General features: G+C 35.5%; 1 protein-coding gene across 3 annotated transcripts in view; it reads right to left on the reverse strand.

Moving 5' to 3' along the window:
- Positions 1-1,363: 1,363 nt before the first annotated feature.
- The window catches only part of ZDHHC21 (zinc finger DHHC-type palmitoyltransferase 21), a 70,189-nt gene continuing 51,362 nt past the window's right edge, over positions 1,364-20,190 (reverse strand). For all 3 annotated transcript variants that reach the window (XM_043567063.1, XM_043567062.1, XM_043567064.1), the window contains 2 exons: positions 9,421-9,464; positions 1,364-8,872 (listed from right to left, as the gene is read on the reverse strand). In XM_043567063.1, the coding sequence (XP_043422998.1) occupies positions 8,740-8,872; positions 9,421-9,464 (177 nt within the window). In that variant the 3' untranslated portion in view covers positions 1,364-8,739. The remainder of the gene's footprint in view (positions 8,873-9,420; positions 9,465-20,190) is intronic.

Raw genomic sequence — 20,190 nt, forward strand, 5'->3', positions numbered from 1 at the left:
TCATCACTAAGGAAGTACAATTATTGTAAATGTTGCCTAGAATCAGAGCAAAGGAAACAAAATGAAACAAGATTAAAGTTTTAGAATCCTTCAGTTGGTCAGAATGCAACTGAATTTGCTTTCATTCACCAACACAGTAAGTTTGTAGTTTTATCTACAATTCTACCAAGTCATTTAAGTATTAATCCAGGATATTTATCAACATGATTTTTATGACAATAAAAACTTAAGAATTTTAAAACTAAAGTTAAGCTTGTATCTTTCCATCTCAGGGCAGTTCATAGTCCTTCATGGTTTCTAAGACGTACGGATTTTCAGATGGTATTTTTGACCAATTTATAGTCACGAATATACTTTCTCCTTTGTGACTTCTTGCATGGCCAAGTAAAGCGGTTAGTTGAGACTTTGGAAATTTGTGAATAAAAAGCTATCCAGAAACTCCTAGAATATAACTCCATGAGAGCAAAGGCTTTAAGGAATTCAATATCCCTAGCCCTAAAATGTCTAGCTGTATACCTGAATATTCTGCATTTTACGTAAATTATTCCTCAAAAAAAAAATTTCTATAAAAGTGTCTGGCACAATAAATGGGAAATAAACTGAAGGACTGAATCTAGCCATATGGGTCATCTCTAAGACAAAAATGTCTGACTGCAAATATTGTGTTTGTCAATGTCAACCCTAGTATGTGTACCTAGTTCTTGATGTGTGATGAATTATGGGATTACGGTAGAACAGTATCCTAAAAAGGCGACTAATTATGAATAACCATCCAAATTGCGTAAAACTAAAAAAAAGTGGCCTATCATCTCTTGGTCCTGAAATCTAGAATTTGGGTTGATTTTAATTAATAAAGAGGTGGGGGAGAAAAACAGTCCTATGTTTTTGAAAAATATTTATTTAAAAATAAGATTTCTAAAAATACAGTACATAATACATTTCAAGAGAAGTAAAAATTCCACAATTTAAATTAAAAACAATCTGCAAAGAAAAACAAATATTACAGGAATAAAAACTAAATCACTGAAATAAATAAAAAAAAAAACCCACAAAACATTGTTCTTAAGGTAGATACATGGTTTTCCATTTTAAGAACCAGTGTAGATCTTTCACTTAAACAAGTGTATCTCAGATACATGGCTTCCTCTCTCTTTTCAGTCTGGTCTCAGCTCTCAGCTAGTATTTTCCCTATTGCCATTAGCACTAGAAATGTTAGTGAAGATCTTCTTTAAATGCTCTTGAGGGACCAGACAAGGTAAAACAGACAATGCAGCCAAACAGCACTCAGATTTAAACATATGCACTGAATGAAAAAACGCCTGACACATTCGAAAACAGGATCTTTATGGCACTTGGAACGCCCCACTATTAAAAGACTTTTATTTTAAGGATATAACATTAGACACAGTTTGAGGTGGACACAAAATTTTAGGAGCCCCAAAATGTCACAGATTTTGCCCATTCAGCTTGCCAGTCAGAGTTTTAAAAAGACTGCTTCAGGGACACACGGCTCATACAAGCGTGGTTATCTGTGCTCAGGCCTCCGAACGGCTATCGTGCACCCCCTGTGTTAGACTCGCAACTTACTGGTCTCGGATTGTGGAGGAATTTCTTCCTATCAGATCATCGTAGTTGTTTCGTTCTGCCTACACTAAAGAAGAACTTCTTTTTAATGTTCATCTCTGGAGGACAACAAATTGCGGTGAACTATCCACTACCAATAACTTGAACAAGCAAGTGCATTCACCCACAGCACTTTAAATAAAAAACAAGCCAAATAACTCAGAACCGATACTGCAGCAACAGAACCTGGGAAATATATTGTTGACAATTAGAGACACAATGTTGCTTCTTCCCATTTTGATTACAAGTAAATTGCCCTTTTACCTCTAATGGCAGGTACATCCACATTTCTATATATAATTCAAATGATCCTATGTCATATTCCATTGAAGTTTCAGACTTGACTCTTTTTTTCCATTCAGAAATCACTGCAAAACCATATACTGTATCTACATTCAAGGAGAAATTTGATTTCGGTTGACTGAAAATAACGTAAAACATTCTCAAATGTGATTGTCAACTTTTCCAATACACAGTTATCTTCTTGCTAGAAATTTTAACCACTTCAGTTGCAGTTTTAAGGACACTAAATAGGTATTTTGAAAATTTGTGGAAAAAGAAAAAACAGGGAACCGGCAGAGTGTACCCCGACAGCCGTACTACATTTGGACAATTGCAAGTATTTCTAAAGGGCATTTCCCCCCATTTTTTGGCAAAATCAATCACTAAGCAGAAGTAGTTCTGAAAATAATCTTACTCTAAGTTTCAGGTAAAGTGAGTAGCAATATCCAGACACCTTTTGTGGGTGTGTGTGTTGGTGAAGTTCAATTTTCTATGATCGTTTTGCTTAAATCAAGGTACATTTGCATTTCCTCTTGGGGAACGCGTGTGTGCGTGTGCGTGTGGTGTGTGTGTGTGTAGATATATATTTTTTTAAGGTGTTTTTTAATTGTATTTTTATTTGGAAAATAATCCCTCCACACCCATACATAGACAGATGCAGAATTCTTCATTTATAATCAGAATGAGCCCGTTACAACTTTTCATTTTAGCATTTTGTTTCAGCATTCATTAAGAGGGCTCAATAGGATGTATAGCTCATTTATAGAAATAAAAGGAGTTCTTATTATTTTTCATTTATTCCTGCAGAAATAAAATACAATCTTGTGAAAAGTGTTCAATTATCTTTCGTAACCTCAACCTATTAAACTACCTTTTAAAGTAGCCAATCTATATTAAAATACAGACTGAAAAACCATACTAATATGCCTAAAAAAAAAAAAAAGTCCAAATGAGAGACATTTAAAAGCAATTAAACTGAGGCAGAAGTGTGCAAAAACTCAAATGTGTTCATCAAAATTGTTTTTAGGGACATTATTTAGAAGGATGAGAGAAGCAAAGTCCCAGTCAACCAAAAAAAAAACCAAACAAAAACCTAAATAAATAATTCTTTGGTACAGGAATTAAAAATGTCACTCAATGCTAAAGTGAGTAGCACCAGTATGTTTTAGTTGTTGAGGCTGTAAAACACTAACTTCAGGCACCAGTAGGTTGAAAGATCACCCAGTGCACACTGGCAAGAACACAGAGCTGGCGATATGCGGACAACCTTTCCCTTTAGTTAACAGCCTAAGCAAGGAAACCCTGTACGAGGTCAAACAGGCAAGCGAAGCCACAAAAAGAAGCATAACTTTTGTTGTTGCTGTTTTGTCCATACCTTTGCTCATATATAAAGCTATCAATACCAAAAAGATCCAGGTGTTGAACAACTGTGGCAAGTGCTACATTACATGTTACAGGTGTTCACAATACCAATAGATATAGTGACCTTGGAGGGACCAAAATAGCCCAAATTTTAAAGTGAAAATCACCTTTTATACACAAATTGCTGATTTTCCCTCTGGTGGCAAATTTACTATAATATTTTGTATCCTTTATTTGCAATAGGTGGCTTGTAAAAAAAGGTCCCAATTTTTCCAATCAAACTTTCAATAACCTATTCATTTCCCAAGTCTCCATTAAATAGCCGTAGCTTTCACATTATTCGTAACACATCAGGTTAGCATACGCTACATAATTATAATGTTTAAAATTTAAAATAATTTTTCAAAGGCATCTGGCCAACTCATGAGAATCCGCAATATAAATAACTTTAACTAAATGCTCCCATGCATTAACAACTCTTACAGTAAAATGATTATCAACAAGAGATAAGGCTAAAATGACTATAGCTGGGGATTTCCTGATGTCACAGAGACTATCTCCCGTCAACCCTGTTGCTGAGATGCTGCTTTACATGTCCCATCTAGCCTTCTTCCCATCTTCGAAAGTTTCCCTAATATCTTTATCCAATTTTGGCTACTCACTGCTCATTTGTATCTGCCCTCCATGGTGGATGAGGGAAAAGGACATATAATAGTAAAAATATATATAGTGAGAATGGAAAATACTGGTAATATCAACACCTTAAGAACCATAAATGCCACTGTTATTTCTGTCACAAATTAGCACTAGCAGGAAGTATTACAACATCTGAAGAACAGACAAAAATGCAGTAAATTTTGTTGTTAAAAACTGCACAATGATGATGAAAGACATCAGAGAAAACAGTCACTTTCCTGAAATTAAACCATCATTATCCCAAAGGCAGCGGAAATGCTAAATACCGACTGATATATAAAACAACAACATTGGTTCAAAATACTTTAAACAAGTTGCTTCTATTACTTTCTCACATTCTACTGCAGAATATTCTAGAATTCAATTGAAAATGGCTAAATTCAGAGCACAGTGCAATTGTTGATTTATAGATAAAATCTGAGGGTGATTCTTAGAGTAGAAGGTAACAAATGACATTAAATAATACACTCGTTCAGCTGTTAATTATATGGTTAATAACACTAGCAAATAGAACATACTAAATGTACATGACTACATCTGCCAATACATACATTTTCAAAAGCAAGAACAGGTTGGGTAAAAAAAAGCTAAACCTTGTATCTATTAGTAAACTATCTGATGTTTGTACGCATAAGCTTTCCCAAATAAATTCTAGGTATATCTACTTACATTTGAGGTGATGTCAAAAATTTGTTTAATGAAGCAGCACTCGTTTAGTAAACTTGAGCTAGACAATCTATTCATACATGAAGCACGAGGGAAGTAGTTAGAGACTAGAGCAAAGTCCAGGGAGAGACTAGCAGCTCTGTTAACATTAATGCCATTGTACATCAGGGCTGGACACACCGCGATTTTACAGCAACACACGCGAGAACACACGAACTGCCCTGTGATCTAATACATAGGAAACCGTGTGGTCATACTCTAAATTACTTCACACTTCCCAGTCAGAAGTGTCCTCCTAACCTAAGTCTTTCTGATTAGCATTCAGAAATAATACACCCTTTTGAGCAAATCACACCTTCAACTTTTATGGAAGTGACTTAAGAGTGTGACAATGAATAGCTATAATTAGCCAGCATCCGCAGAGAAAAATACCTCCAAGCATTGGCAAAAAGTCACTGCTGTTCAGTCCGACAGAAGTTTTAACTTAGTTGTCATATGGAGCATTATGTCTGCTTATGCTCCGTACTTCCATTACTATTAAAAGTAAACTATTGCTTTCTTCTGTTAAAAAGAGGTTAAAACATTAACTAAAATTTTAAATATGGTTACCTCTTACATGAAGTACTTTTAATACAATTCTTAAGCAAAATAGTATTTTTCTTATAATGGAACACCAGTTAACTTTGTATTTTTAAACTAGAAGTCTTGGTTACAAAGTACCAAAAGCTCTTTAAACTGATGCCTGCTGTCTGGGGGATTCTGAACTCAGTCCATTTTTGCCTACAATCTTGGGCCCATAAGCATTTTTGTTTACAGAAGACAACAACAAATATAACTTGTAACTCAGAATATCTGGCTAAAAATCTTTCATTTCCAGAGCCCAATTAAGAATTGCTGATGCAAAGCATCCTTTAACATATATTTTGCTTAAAACAAAATGGAATGTTTATAAGGAAATACTTCATCCAACAAATAGATTATATCAGTAATTTCACTGCCTGTAAGTATTTTCTAATAAGGCTCAACATTAGTCATTTTCACAGTTATCCAAAACCCATAATATGATGACTACTAAAGTTATAGCTAGAATTCTGAATGGGAATTATAAGAGTATAACTTATACTCTTAAAAAGAATGAAGTATAGAAAGAATTATTAATCTATTATTCTATTAATACAATAAAATCAGTGAAAAAAATCATTCTGAAACTGAGATTAAAAAATCTAAATGTATTTTTTTAGATATTCATTAAAACGCATTAGATACTTGCTTGCCAACGTAACTACAGTAAGTTTCTGTGTTTTGTAATGAATTGGTAATTTTAGGTAATGGCTTTCCTAATTCTAAGCACTTAATTTGCCGAAATAAGGTTTAAAATATTATTTATGAAATGGTTTACATTTGTTTACCCTGATCTGATATAAATTTCTAATGGATAGTAAAAAAGTATAATAATATACACGGATGAAGCAAAGTAGTTATCACATTTGTATGATCCAGACACTGCCATCATAAACGGGAATGCACTGGTTTTCATAAACTCTTACGTTTTTGTACTTACACTTCCTCTAAGTTTGCACCTCTGGCATGCTCAGAATTAGGCCATACAAATAATGAACTGTGGGGCAATAAGTCTCTAGAACCAGTATAATTACGCTAGTTAGCCAAAAGAGGGCGCAGAGAGAACACAACTAGACTCCATGCGTCCCAGGAAACTGCCGGTTGGCTTCTTTCAAGTCATCGCTCGAGAATTGTAAACACAGTTAGGTGTGCTGACTTGAGCACACTGAAAATTACAGCAAAAGTGTATACAGATAGGCTTTAATATAGATTATTATATAGATTGATACGTAGCATTTCTGCCATTCAAACAAAATAAATATATGCCTTGCCTAGTGTATCAGTTTGTACCCCAATGACTGTGAGCAATCAGGTAGAGGGAACAGGACAGGGAGGTTAAAGAGAAAAGAGGGAGGAAAATGTGCCCAGAAGTGGTAAATCTAAGAAAAACAAAAACCCTCAGGGCGGGGAAAGGACCATCTCTGGCTCCCATTACTGAGACAGAGATCGGCAACGAGGATCTCCCAGGTATATACCTTTCAAGGTAGCTACTGCTACTACGTGAAGCGTAAATATGTCCATAAAGCTCTTTAGCGGGTCTACAGTTGGCTTTGTTTTTTCTCAAGGTTCTCATCTGACAGAAATGTACACAGCATGAGGCATTTGACTGATATATATCTACATATCTACACGTTACTTCCCTTTAACAGTTCTGTCAACAGACCAAATGTGGTCACTATGTTAGCTTGCACAAAACCCAACCCAGGTGCCGGACACAAACAAACATACTAATTTTGTGGTTCACTAAGCTCTATAAATATACTCCTCATATTACATTTACTATGCATCTTATCAGCACCAATAAATATTTTCATCTGCCACTTCCAAATTTTTAAATAATAAAGCACTGTAGTCAGAACATGAAAGACATGGTATTTGTATCTCTGAGAACAGCTTATTCAATTCTTTTAGAAGATATTTACAATTCCTGAAAGAACTAACTACAGTAGAGTTCACTGGCTGACAATGGAAATCTTCTGTTTCGTGATTTCTCAGGTTTGACTCCTTACTCTCAAAACTAACTAAAAGGAAAATACTGGTATGTTCCAAGAACAGTGGACCCCTTTAATCTTCTCTTCAAGGGAAAGACTGTGAGGACATAAATTGTTGAAAAGGATATATGGATTTTGCAGTATTCTAATGGAAAAAAGTGTAAAAGCTGAATTTTTCTCAAAGCATGCTAAAATGTCTTTTCACACAAATCTTCTATGCTCTCCAAGAGACCATCACCATTAGCAATTTAAATTTGTAGAAGCTAATCATGTAGATCATTACGTTTTCTTATTTTAAGGTCATTTCCTAACATTAGGTACTAAGTACAAAAGGTCCCTCAATCCAAACTTATAGTCGGCCAATTGCAATTTGGGTGATTATAGGTACACAAAAATTAACTTACTTTTACTAGCGACTTCCTATAACTAAGATTTCATTCTTAGTTGGCCAATATCTATTACATACAAACCTTGAGTGTATAATTTTAGATCTACTAGTAGGTAAGTAAAAAGTATATATTTGTTTTTCAAAAGCACAATATTCCTCTTTATACTGTACATTATATATTATCTAGTTATACTAGCACTTTAAAAACATACGCATTGTAATACAACCGTACTAGAAAAGGTATCTGTGGAATTATTGCAAATTCTCTACCCTTTTTGCTCATCAAAATCTTAGGGTAAAATAGAATATACATGCCCGCTTGGTCAAAAATTTCACCTTGGAGTAATTATTTTAACAACAACCAACAATTACATCAGTATAGGGAAAAGAAATGGAAAAGTTAATATGGAAAAAAAATTAATCTTGCCTTGAAAATAAGGTAGGTAGTTGGTGTTTTATTTTAGTGGCGTTTTTATTTTGTTTCTGGTGAAGAGAAAAACAGAAAACATTAGAAAGCTACTTCTAAGAAAACACTGCCCTTTTTCTGTTGTTGTTTTATTGTTCAATTCTATGCTGCATTAAAAAAAAATCCTGCAGCATATAAAAAAGGCAGTATTATTTAAATTATTATGCATTTGAAAAAGAAAATTTGCATATACTATAAGGTGTGTCAACTTTTATAAACCTGAAGAATTAAATTCAGATTTGGTTAGTACTGTTTGAGAGTGAAAAATTTAAATAAACATCTGAAATTTCCCATAAATTAAAATCGGCAACATTGTCAGTACTAAAAAAAAAAAGAAAAAAAAATTATGTACAATTATTTTATCTCAATCACTGCCTTTTGGGTTTAATAACAAAAGCATTTCAAGAAATCCCCGTGGAAAGCTAATTTGAAAGTAAACATGCTTTAAAACTTAAATATAGATCTTGTATTAGTCCCACAACAGGATTCAAGATCACTATTAAAATAAAGCCTGGGGCACATTATGACGCCTAAGATTGGTGGGTGGATTTTAATTGACTTGAAGACTGTCATAGTTCTATTATCAGAAAACCTGTAACGCATTTCCAGCATGGAGGACCCATCTGTGCCCACCATCCATCTGTTTAGACGTGATTGGCAAAGTGGTAGGGAACTCGCAGTGGTTGCCTCTGCCTGAAAGGAATAAACCACAGGATCTTCCAACGAGTGCCAAAAACTTCTGAGAAGGTCTGCTGCCATGGCTTTCGGGGCCTCGATCTACAGAAGACAGCATTATTAGTGAAAGACAGCACTCCCATGGTGCACTTCAGTCAGCTAAAACAATGCAGGTTGGCTGGGGATCCATTACTGGACTCTGATGAATTGTGTCCCAGCATCACAAATACAGCTTTTCTTTCATTATGGCATGCAGCTGAGTTTTAACTCTGGATAGCAGATATTGTATCTGTGTCGTCAATCAACCTAGGGGAACTTTTGAAGCAGAGGAGAATCTCAGGATTAACAGAGCGTGTGTCAACGACACAGTAGCAAATCTCTTTTGATGTACTTTCGGGACAAATAATTTAACTTACTTTAGTTAGACAAGGAACAAGAACGACCAGTACTTATTTTGTTGGGAAACTCGCATGGCTTGAAGACCCCTACTGTAAGACTGGATTATGCTTGTCTAGCTCAGGCCTTAGACAAGGCACCAAGAAAAAGCCATCATTATGTTATCTTTCCATCACATGCACACATTTTTTCAAATGTGGCCAGCTGTTTCCATTTTTAAATAAGAGCACTACAGATTTCATTTTTATACTTACATTTCTTCACAACAGTTTGACATCTTTTCAATAGATGTTGTATCCTATTAAAAATTAAAGAAAAATTATACTCAGATGTAACAAAGTTATCAAGACTTTATTCTGTATCTACTTTATGATGCTTTTCATCATATTCAGAGACTATTCTGAAGACTTCAACAGTTTACATATGGGTACTAAGAATTTTAAATTAACTGCATACATTGCTGAAATTCCCTTGACAAAAACAGAACGAACATTACATTGTGCCAAAAAAATGCATTCAGTTACAAAACCTCACAAAAATTGTAGGAGTCTCACTTTATTAAAATATAACCTATTACATTTGCTTTCTTTGATAATTCTTTTAAAAGTCTACGATCTATTTTTAATTCAACTGCCAGGGAATATGCGCTACAAAATAAATACCAAAGTGACAAATGAAAGGCACTTAATAAACAGAAAGCTGCCAAGAGCCAGAGTGCTACTGGTTCTGGATTTCTATAAACAAACACAAATTCAACAGGGCAATCTATGCATCTGCCATATTACAGCATCTATTACCTTGAAAGGTAAAGCGAAACTATTTCTTCTTTTTTTCAACAGAAAAACCAGTATCTTCCTAGTAATACAATTTCTCATTCTATGTTTTCCATAAAGCTCTAACACAAATATGTAAGCAAAGGAAGTCAACAAAGACAGCTTCTAAACATGCTGGTTCCATTCATATATACAGAAATCCTATCACTAGACTGAGAAACTGCAATAAATAATAGCCAAATGCTCAGAACACAAATTACACGATCTTCTTTTAAATATATATTTTGTGTTTTAGACACATTTCAAAGTACTACAAAAGGAAATATGTTCTTTTAAATATGCAAAAGAGTTAGTGAACTTTCCCTCTTATCCTCTGATAGCTTGCTCACATATGGCAGGTGAACTGTACTGTTATTAAGCAGTACTATGCACGCACAATCTGGGACGGCAACTCCAATTCCAAGAACATCTAGTCGTAGAACTCTCTCCCAACGATAATGGTAAAAAAACACTTTGACTTTAAAAATCTCTTTGTAGAAGTTACATCAACATCTCACAATATTAAGTCCTTAACGTATGAACCGTTGAAGAACTACGGTTGGCCCACATACGAGAAAATAAATCTATTTTTTTTTTTAGATGACAGGGTAACCAATAGCAGTGTTCCGTTTCCATATTTCCCAGGAATTTGTGACAAGATGGTAGATTAGCCACATATTCCATATTCATCAGTTTTCCTATCATGCTTTGAAATTCATGGTATCCAATGACAAGTCTATTTATAACTAACTTTTCTCAGTTCTGTTGCATAATTTCCTCAAAATAATGTTTTACTTTGTGACAACACAGTCTGCAAATATATGAGAACCTTGATCATGGGCTTAGAGGAAGGCTGGGCCTCTGCTTCCACATCTGTGGAGAAAGTGAAGGAAGTCATTCTAACGGCTTCCTGGCACGGATGGGTGACAGGATGTCCCAAAAGACTGAAGGCAACTTGTGCAAAAATGCAAAGCAAACGATTGGACAGAAATCTGTCAGGGTTCTTAGGACAGGTAAATAAATGGATGCAAAGGGATAATACTTAAAAACCATTTCGAGAGAAGGAAGGCAATTATAAAGTCAGACGACCACAGCTAGTATTGTATGAAATTTTTTACTATGCATAAATTTACAATTTGATTAAGACTCTGAGGAACTTATTTGTGGCGATAAAAGATTCATCTTTCAAAGATTCTGGATTTAGACTTCATGTGGGAAAAGCTTTTATTTTCAAGTGCTTTTGACACCTTCCCAGAAACTGGTTCAAGTAATAAGTAGAATACTACCTCTCAAGTGATCATAAACAGACGGTCATTCTATCCATGAATGTGACGTTTGCCATGACTTTTCGAACAGGATTTGTGAGGCTAGACAAAGAAGGCCACTCTTTTCCCTCTAGAAACAGCAAATGCATAACTCTCTGAAACCCAGCTATCGAGCATACGGTTATAAGAAAAATGTGCAATTTGTATTTGAACAGCCAAACAGGTCACAAGCATGTCACTGGCACTTCTGGAGCGTACTCAGAACAACACGAGTTATCACACCATCACATTCGTAAACACAGCAGGAGCAAACTTAGAGGAGCAGAGAGGTTACTACCGGCAGGAACACTGAAGCCGTAAGTTATTTCCAAAAGTGCCGAATGAGGTTTGATACAGTTTTTAGGTTTATTTTGAGAGCGAGCAGGCGTGCACGAGTGGGGGAGGGGCAGAGAAAGAGAACCCCAAGCAGGCTCCATGCTCTCAGCGCATTTCGAGCAGGGCAAAACCTCAGCAACAGTGAGATCGTGGCCTGAGCTGAAAGCAAGAGTCGGACGCCTAACCGACAGCGATCCAGATGCCCCTAATATACTTTTTGTTTTATGAAGTTGGGAAATAAAACCAACGTTTTTAGTGCATTTAAAATAGATTTTGGTGCAGATAGTTTGACTCAATATAAAAGATTCAATACCTTTAGTGACCATCAGGAAATGACCAATAAGAAAATCGCCAGTGACCGGTAAGATAATCTTCAAGGAGTATAATTTATAAATTCTTAGTGCTTTATAAAACTAGCTAGCTATCCAGAAAAATTTATTCTTCAAGGAATGATAAGAAACAAGTTTTTAGAGTAGGTCATCTTCAATCAGGATATCTTATCTTCAGAAAAATATTTATGTTGCGTTGATGGTCTAATGATCAAAATATCTAAGACTTCCAACAGTCTGCATAACTAAGAGACATATGAGAATGCTTTCCTATATTTAAAAACTGAAAGTTTATTTTCTAAAAAAGAATAAATTAGGAACAGCAGGACTTCTATGGACCTTACCTATTTCATCAACCGATCCTTTATCTTCTCCTGCTGGCTGATGTTACCCTAACGATCAGGTTCAGTCTAAGACACTAGTAAGATTATATCTGGAATTGGGGGGGGGGGGGTAGTTCCTAACAGAAAGGGATAGGAAAGTATTTACTGTCTGTTGGAAAAATTAGTAGTAAGAGTGGAGGACAAAGAGAAAGAATTTATCACCAGACAACTAGCCCTCTCGGGAACACACAGCTTGACGATCCAATCCATTCAACTGACTCATCCTGCTTTGGGTTCGTTTTCACCAAGCAACGCTGCCACCTACGTTGTTGTGCAGGACAAGGAATATGCCGAAAGTCCTCTGGCACGCCTGACAATTCCACATGAGGGAACAAACAATCTGGTTTATACGACCAACGCTTTTGAGTCTGGAAGGCACAGTCGCGATCTCTGGGCCTAACTCTGGAAACATTTCCAAAATGGAGTGTCTAGACCTGCCGAACTGCCAACTCGATGAAAGTTAAGAGCATTCTATCACAAAGACATGACGACAGCTCAGTCTAACCTCGATGATCACCTGAACACTTTATTCTTCCTTGGTCTGTTGCACATACCTAATTCAATGACTGCTGACTGAATCTGGAGTTAAAAACCACTCTGGAACTTTCTTCACAACGAGAGATTATATACCTGTTTTATCTATTACTACTACTACTAATTCTAAGACAGACTTCGGCTTGACTTCCTAGCACCTCTCATCAATGAATGGACAGCAGCTCAGTTAACTTCACATCTTTCACAGCACCTAGCAGCATACGTGGTTCCAAGTGGGTACCCGATGTATGTTTCCAGCACTAAACTAACTGAACATGGACAGAAACAGCGTGATTCCTTAGTTTTTTCCTTTGGAACTCAAAGAGAACATTTCCCGTGAATTATAGCTCTCTCTCCTCCTTTGAAGCCAGAACTCACTATATTCTTCATTTGAAATAACTGGTACTTTAAGCATTTATCCACCAAGAGAGGACCAGCTGTATCTCTTATTAGAGATCTGAAGTTCACAGAAACATTTAATCAATCATGGAACCAAAGGAGAAGGTGGTAGATCTTACATGTGCAGTCACTGAAAATTTCTTTCCAATATGATTCCTGTATTTCTCTTCATCAAGCTACTTTCTGGCTGCAAAAAACCTTAGGAAAGTGACTAAAACTCAGTATCATAATTTTCAAATAACAATTCCTAATTCATAGATTTTTATAGGGATTAAATGAGTCGATACATGTTAGAACCCTTAACTCCTCAATAAACAGCAGTCCTACCTTTTACTGATGTTGCCTACTATGCTCTTTTTGAGAGGGCTTAGAGATATAATCTCAATTACATCAGACTATAACTGAAAACATGTTTAAGTAAAAAAAAGTGGGTTTTATAACAAACAATAAAATGACAGGGCCTATTTTACACAGATAAAATCCAATGTCCACAAGGGGCTTACAATCCGGCTGAGAAAATAAGTACTATGTAACATACACCACGACTCATTTACTCATCTATCCATTTATCAAAAATCTACTAAGGACCTATTACAACACGGTCCTTAGCATCAAGGAGCTTGACAGTCTAGTGAAAGTGGTCAAGTATACGGGATAACTATACAAGAAAATACAGAGAATGCCAGAGAGAACGGTTATATGCAATAACATACTATATAAGTAAGCTTTATAGCTGAATATTTGAAACAGCTGGAAACTATGTTTGCAATCAACACTCCCTGTCAACTACTCTTACATTTTTAATACAAAATTATACTTTCAAAAAGATTTTTGGTTACCAGCATAATAAGTAAGATGGGCTAATGGTAATGGGCCTCTCTGGCTGAGATTTAGGGAGTAACTAACGTATTGACAGCATGTGACAGAAGCATATGAATCATTGTGGAAAAGATCTACAAATTAACCGTAAATACAGGATTCAGTGTTTTCTCCAATTCTACAGTAATGTTTTAAATCAGATTTTAAAAAATGCATGTAGATTCAGAACATGAGAAAATACAGTGAACGTGGAAAATTGCAAGTAAAATGAAAACTCATAAATGTTTAACTTTTTCACCAAAAAAAAAAAAAAATCATTGAGTTAATCACTCAAGCAATTAGTAATGCTTTGAGAAAATTAAAATGCAGTATTCCTATGGAAGAAATTCTAGAAATAGATTTAAATAGTTTTAATTACTTTTAACGTTATCAGATATACAGGGAAGTTATGACACCGAGCAGACAGATGATGCAATATATATACATTTTTCACACAGGAACATATTATGCTAAAGAGCAATATAATTCCACACATAATAATTTTGATGCTAGCAGGCATTTTTTAAAAGAATGCTTTTTATATACCATGCAATGTGACTTAGTATGTATTTAAACTAATTCTTTGGCACAGGGGAACCCAGGTTCTAGAGTTTTCTATGTATTCAAGTTCAAAGAAATAATACTTAGCCAATATTAGTATGTAATATTAAAAAGCATAAAAGAAATGACATTTTAAATTGTAATGACTTTTCTAGGTTTTTAAAGCTACTGAGAAGATATGTCATATAATATTACAAGTAGAGGTATTCTATTAAATACACTTTGTTTTTATTAAACAAAAAATAGAATTCAGAAAGGAAAACAAAATGCTATACAGAGCGTCCTTTATAGAAATGTAAGTGAGTTGGGTTCTGCATAATTAGCAATAATTTCCATATTTGCAATGCTGATTTAGAGCTGAGTAAACCAAACATAATTTGTACACAGATTGTACTGAATGCCGCTAATTCACCACATTGATTCAGTGGGATACTTGGCAAAATTTAATTATAAGGATTAATAATCTCAGGACACATTTCTGGATACATAGTAAAAGGCAGGTAAGCCCACTAATTGTCTGATTAAGGAGAATGCTATTTAATAGATAATCTCATTTAAACTAATTTAACATTTTGAACATAAGATACTTTTCACTGCATAAGATAACCAAGTTAAACTGAAATCACCCTGCATTTGTGATTCTCTCTGTATTTATTTAAGGAACCATGGGTCAGTATTTGGGGTGGGCGTGGGGGAGCATTTTCCCTCTTAATTTGAAAAGCTTTACTTTAAGCTAGCTCTAGTAATTCAAGTAGAGTCCCACAAGAGTACCTATGAACAAATGCAAGAGCTCACTTTTTTTTTCTTTGAGAATTCAAAAGCACAAAACCACAGCTAAATACATCTTCCCCGCCCTACCCTCAACCTCACCGCAACTGAGAAAAGCACTATGCTCCAGAGACGCCATCAAAAGCTTAAGCTATTATATAAACTCCACGGTGCCCAGAAAACAAAAATGCTTGTATACAAAATGTAGATAAACTGTCAGAGCAGTGTCATGGTATACAATAGCTCACTGTCAGAACCTCACCAGAAGGCGCTGTACCAGCTGTTCTAGCGTTTCTTGATGAACTCTCTCCAAGCCCGGTGACTGAAAACATGACTAATACAATCATCCAGCACTGTTAGTATTGGTGCTCATCAGAACGGACATTATTCTTGGCTGTGTGTGAACTACTGCTCAATAAGAAATTCTGACAACATCAATTACATTAATAACAACATCACTATCCATTTCATTCGGAAACAGAAACAGAAAAAGGCTAACCAGGCTCAGTAAGGAATAATTAGAATAATCTGCTCCCTAAATAAAGAACGCTTCAAAGCAGACTGCTTTGAAAACAGTTTAATTTCAATATTGATTTTACTAAAAATTTACCAACTTATAAACATATGCCTAAAGTTAAATCTAAAAATAATCAAAGGTAATCCCTTAAAATTGGGTTTAAGATTAGTCTATTCCACAGAAACATCTGGTTGTGTTGAGATCTTTTAACCTTGGAAATGAGATTAGAAACCCACTGTTTTTAAATTTAATTTCTAGTTATTTTATCTGGGTCACAGATAATCTGCTCTTGCTAAATCTAAAATGACATCAGATTATCATTACTGTGATTATCCTGTTACCTTCTACTGTCAATAAGAAGACAGGATTTTCCCGCTGACATGGAGAGAAATGATGTATTTATTCCAAGTAAGAACAAATAATGGGAAAAAAATTACTGAAAACTGAGGTACTGCTTCCTGAAAATCCAACCTAGGCCTCAAAAAGATAGCATATGTTTTGTGTATTTGTTGTCCAACAGGCCTACGTTCAAGCTACGTAATGACAGTTCATATGACGAAATAATACTCCTACCAGTGTTTTCCCAAAATGCCTCTTGGTCTCTGGGGTGCAGGAATAGGGGAAGGAGGAAGACTTTAGCGGAGGGATTAAATTTACTGTAACTTCTCCTCCTCCTCCTCTTCTTTCTTATACTACTTGACAAATTCATCACCTTCTTTCACATTGTGAGAGATGCACGGATTCAAATTAATGACAAAAACACCCAGGTGTGACATTTCCTGTGGGTAGTCTTAAATTTTTCATAAGATGAAAACAGCAAGCATATTGTATTTTAAAAAGTAAGCATGATCTCTGTATGTTAACTTTAATTAAAATATTAGGTTCTACTTTATTTAAATACTAATCATTCATTAGATTTAAAATTAATACTGAGGTTAAATGACCTTAAATAATTAAGCCTTAAAGAGCCTTAAATCAATGTGAGGAGGAGTGCATTCTGGAAACCTTAAAAAAAAAAAAAAATGTTTTTCATCCAAAAACAGTGATGCTAGAAGTTCACTATGAAAGCCCAGGTAAATGGAGTTAAAATTTACTGTAATTGTTTGAAGTACTGGGATTCAAGAGGAAGTACAGTGAGTGGTGAGTAAAGACTAGACTAGCAAATATAGTGTGTATGTTCTCTTAACGCTGCATTCTTTTTTGAATGTTTCACAAATGTTGAACTTCTACAAGACATCAGAACTGTCCCGTACAGAGTATTCTGAGAGGGTACTATACATATACAGAAAGAAATGAAACTTTTGGAGAAAGCATTAGATATAAAAAAAAAAAAAAAAAAAAACCACCGTGGTTTCTACTTAGTTTTAGAAATATCACATCAGAACCAACCTCTCTAAAGACAATGTTGTTCCGTATTATAGCAGAAGAAAAAAATCATACAATTTGAAAAACATTAACATGTCGGCAATACAGAATAGAGTCAGAACAGAATTTGATATTACACATCCTTCAAACACCAACAAATTCAGTAAATAACTTTATGGCCAACTCAGAAGTGAACGCTAAAATTTTAAAGTAGGGATTCTTAAAAGATTTTGAAGGCTTTGCTGCCAAACCCTCCCCTCGGAAGCTTCTGGGGCTGCTAGGTAAGAAAGAAATGGCTGCCCTCGGCTATAAACCCCTGACGGCCCTCATAAGTAGCTTGTACTCTTAGCAGCAATGTCCCAAATGTCCATTTTCAGTCATTCATCACAAGAAGTTGGAAAAATCTGAGAATTCTCCCTCCAGGGGACAAAAATACACACCAGTGATTTCGGTAAATGCAAAAGTGAAAATTCAAACAATGCAGGTACAATCTGGCAATTCTGACGTGGCTGATGAACAGACTATAAAGTAATTGGGAATTAATATAAAAGTAGAGAAAAAAGAATTTAGGCAAAGACCTACTTTCATCCTCACCACTGTTATTAATACCATGTTATTTACCATCATGATTAGAAAAATCACAAGAGGTATCAGAAAATATTTCAAGCTGAATAATAGTAAAAATATATTTAAACAGACATTACACGATCCATGAACAGCCAATAAGCACACGAAGAAGTGTTCAATATCATTAGTCGTCAGGGAAATATAAATGAAAACAAGATGCTACTAAAACCCACCAGAATGGCTGCAATTAAAGACTGATGACAACAAATGTTGACAAGGATGTGGAACAACCCGAATTCTCATATACTGTTGGGGAGAGGGCAACTGGTTCTTGGGGAAAAGATCTGGCCGTTGCTTATGAAATAAAAGGTAAGCCTCTCCTAAGTGACAAAGCCGTTCTTCTCCCAGATATTGACCCAAGAAAATGAAATAGGTTTCCACAAAAAGACTTGAGCAAAAATATTCAGGGCTTTATTCGTAACTGCCACAATCTAGAACCAAGCCAGCCCTCTTTTCAACAGAATAGAGAGACAACTCGTGGCCTAGTCATACAATGGAATACTACTCAGCACCAAGAAGGATTTACCAACACATGCAACGCTATGGATGAAAACAGTATTATTTTGAGCACAAGAAGATCTACATAAATGGATACATATGAAATTCTCCAACCAGTACTAATCTATGGTGGGGAACAAAATGACATCGGTGGTGCCTCTGCGGACTTACTGATGTGAGGCAGGAGGGAACTCCCGTGAGGTGATGGTAATATTCTGTGTTGTGAAAAGGCTTTGGGTTGCGCTGTGCGCCTCTGTCAGTGCTCATCCAATAGTAACACTTACTGTATGCCTCTCACTGTATGGAAATTTTGCCTCATAGGAAAAACATGTAAACAAGCATTGAGCTCTAGTGGATGATTTGCATGGTGAACAATTTGATGCCTGTGATTTATTCGGGTATGTATATAACAGATTGACAGACGGTATGAAATGAGGTAAAGTATTCTAACATGTTAATTGTGGTTGGGTATTCACTGTAAAATTCCTTAAAAGTTCCGGTGTGTTTAAAAATGTTTCCTATAAAACCTAGGGAAAAAAGGTTACCTTATAAAATATGCAAACACAGGTTATACAGTAAATGTTTTCCTTCCATATCTGACTGCATCCTTCCAGTTCAGAGGCCAGTACCAGAACCGCTATCTAATGTGCCTTTCCAAAGGAGTCTGAATACAGCCAGTAGGACAGACATAGACAGACAGCGATCTCCTGCATTGTTTCTTTTTTTTGAAAGTTAACATTTTTATTAACCTTTCTTAGTGATCAGTGAGAAAAGGACACCTTAAGAAAACAGACAAAGGACATCAACAAACCATATACAAAATCAATAAAATTAACATTTAACTTATGCTAGAAACAGGCTTTTTTGGAAAGAGCTATATTGACATATAATTCACACACTATACAGTTCACCCATTTAAAGTGTACATTTCAACTTTTTTTTTTTTTAGTATGTTCATAGAGTCATGCAGCCATCACCACAATCAATTTTAGAACATGTTCATCATCCCGTACAAGAAACCCTGAACCGTTCAGCTATCATCTCCAGCCCCGCTAGCTCTCCACCCCCAGGTAACCACTAATCTCCTTTCATCTCTACGGACTTGCTCATTCTGGACAGTTCATATAAATGGAATTATACAAATACATGGCCTTTTGTGACTGGTCTCTTTCACTTCACATAGTGTTTTCAAGGCTCAGCCATGTTATATCATGTATCAGCACTTTACTTCTTTTTATGGCTAAATAATATCCACTGTATGGATATACAAAATGTTATTAGCAATAGATACCTGAATTGCTTTTGGTTGGGGCTACTATGAATAATGTTGCTATGAATATTCACCTATGATTTTTTGCATGGACATACATTTCATTTCTCTTGGGTATCTACCTAGGAGTAGAATGATAAGAGAAATGATAACTCTGTGTTTAACTTTTAAAACAACTATCAGACTGTTATCTGCACTGTTTCACATCCCCACTAGCAGTGTGTGAGGGTTCTGATTCCTCCACGTCCTTACCAACCTTATTTTCTTTAATGTCAATTTATCTATTTTTTTTTAAATTTTTTTTTTCAACATTTATTTATTTTTGGGACAGAGAGAGACAGAGCATGAACGGGGGAGGGGCAGAGAGAGAGGGAGACACAGAATTGGAAACAGGCTCCAGGCTCTGAGCCATCAGCCCAGAGCCCGACGCGGGGCTCGAACTCACGGACCGCGAGATCGCGAC

The sequence above is a fragment of the Prionailurus bengalensis genome, chromosome D4, assembly GCF_016509475.1.
Source record: "Prionailurus bengalensis isolate Pbe53 chromosome D4, Fcat_Pben_1.1_paternal_pri, whole genome shotgun sequence".
In the NCBI taxonomy this organism is placed as follows: Eukaryota; Metazoa; Chordata; class Mammalia; order Carnivora; family Felidae; genus Prionailurus; species Prionailurus bengalensis.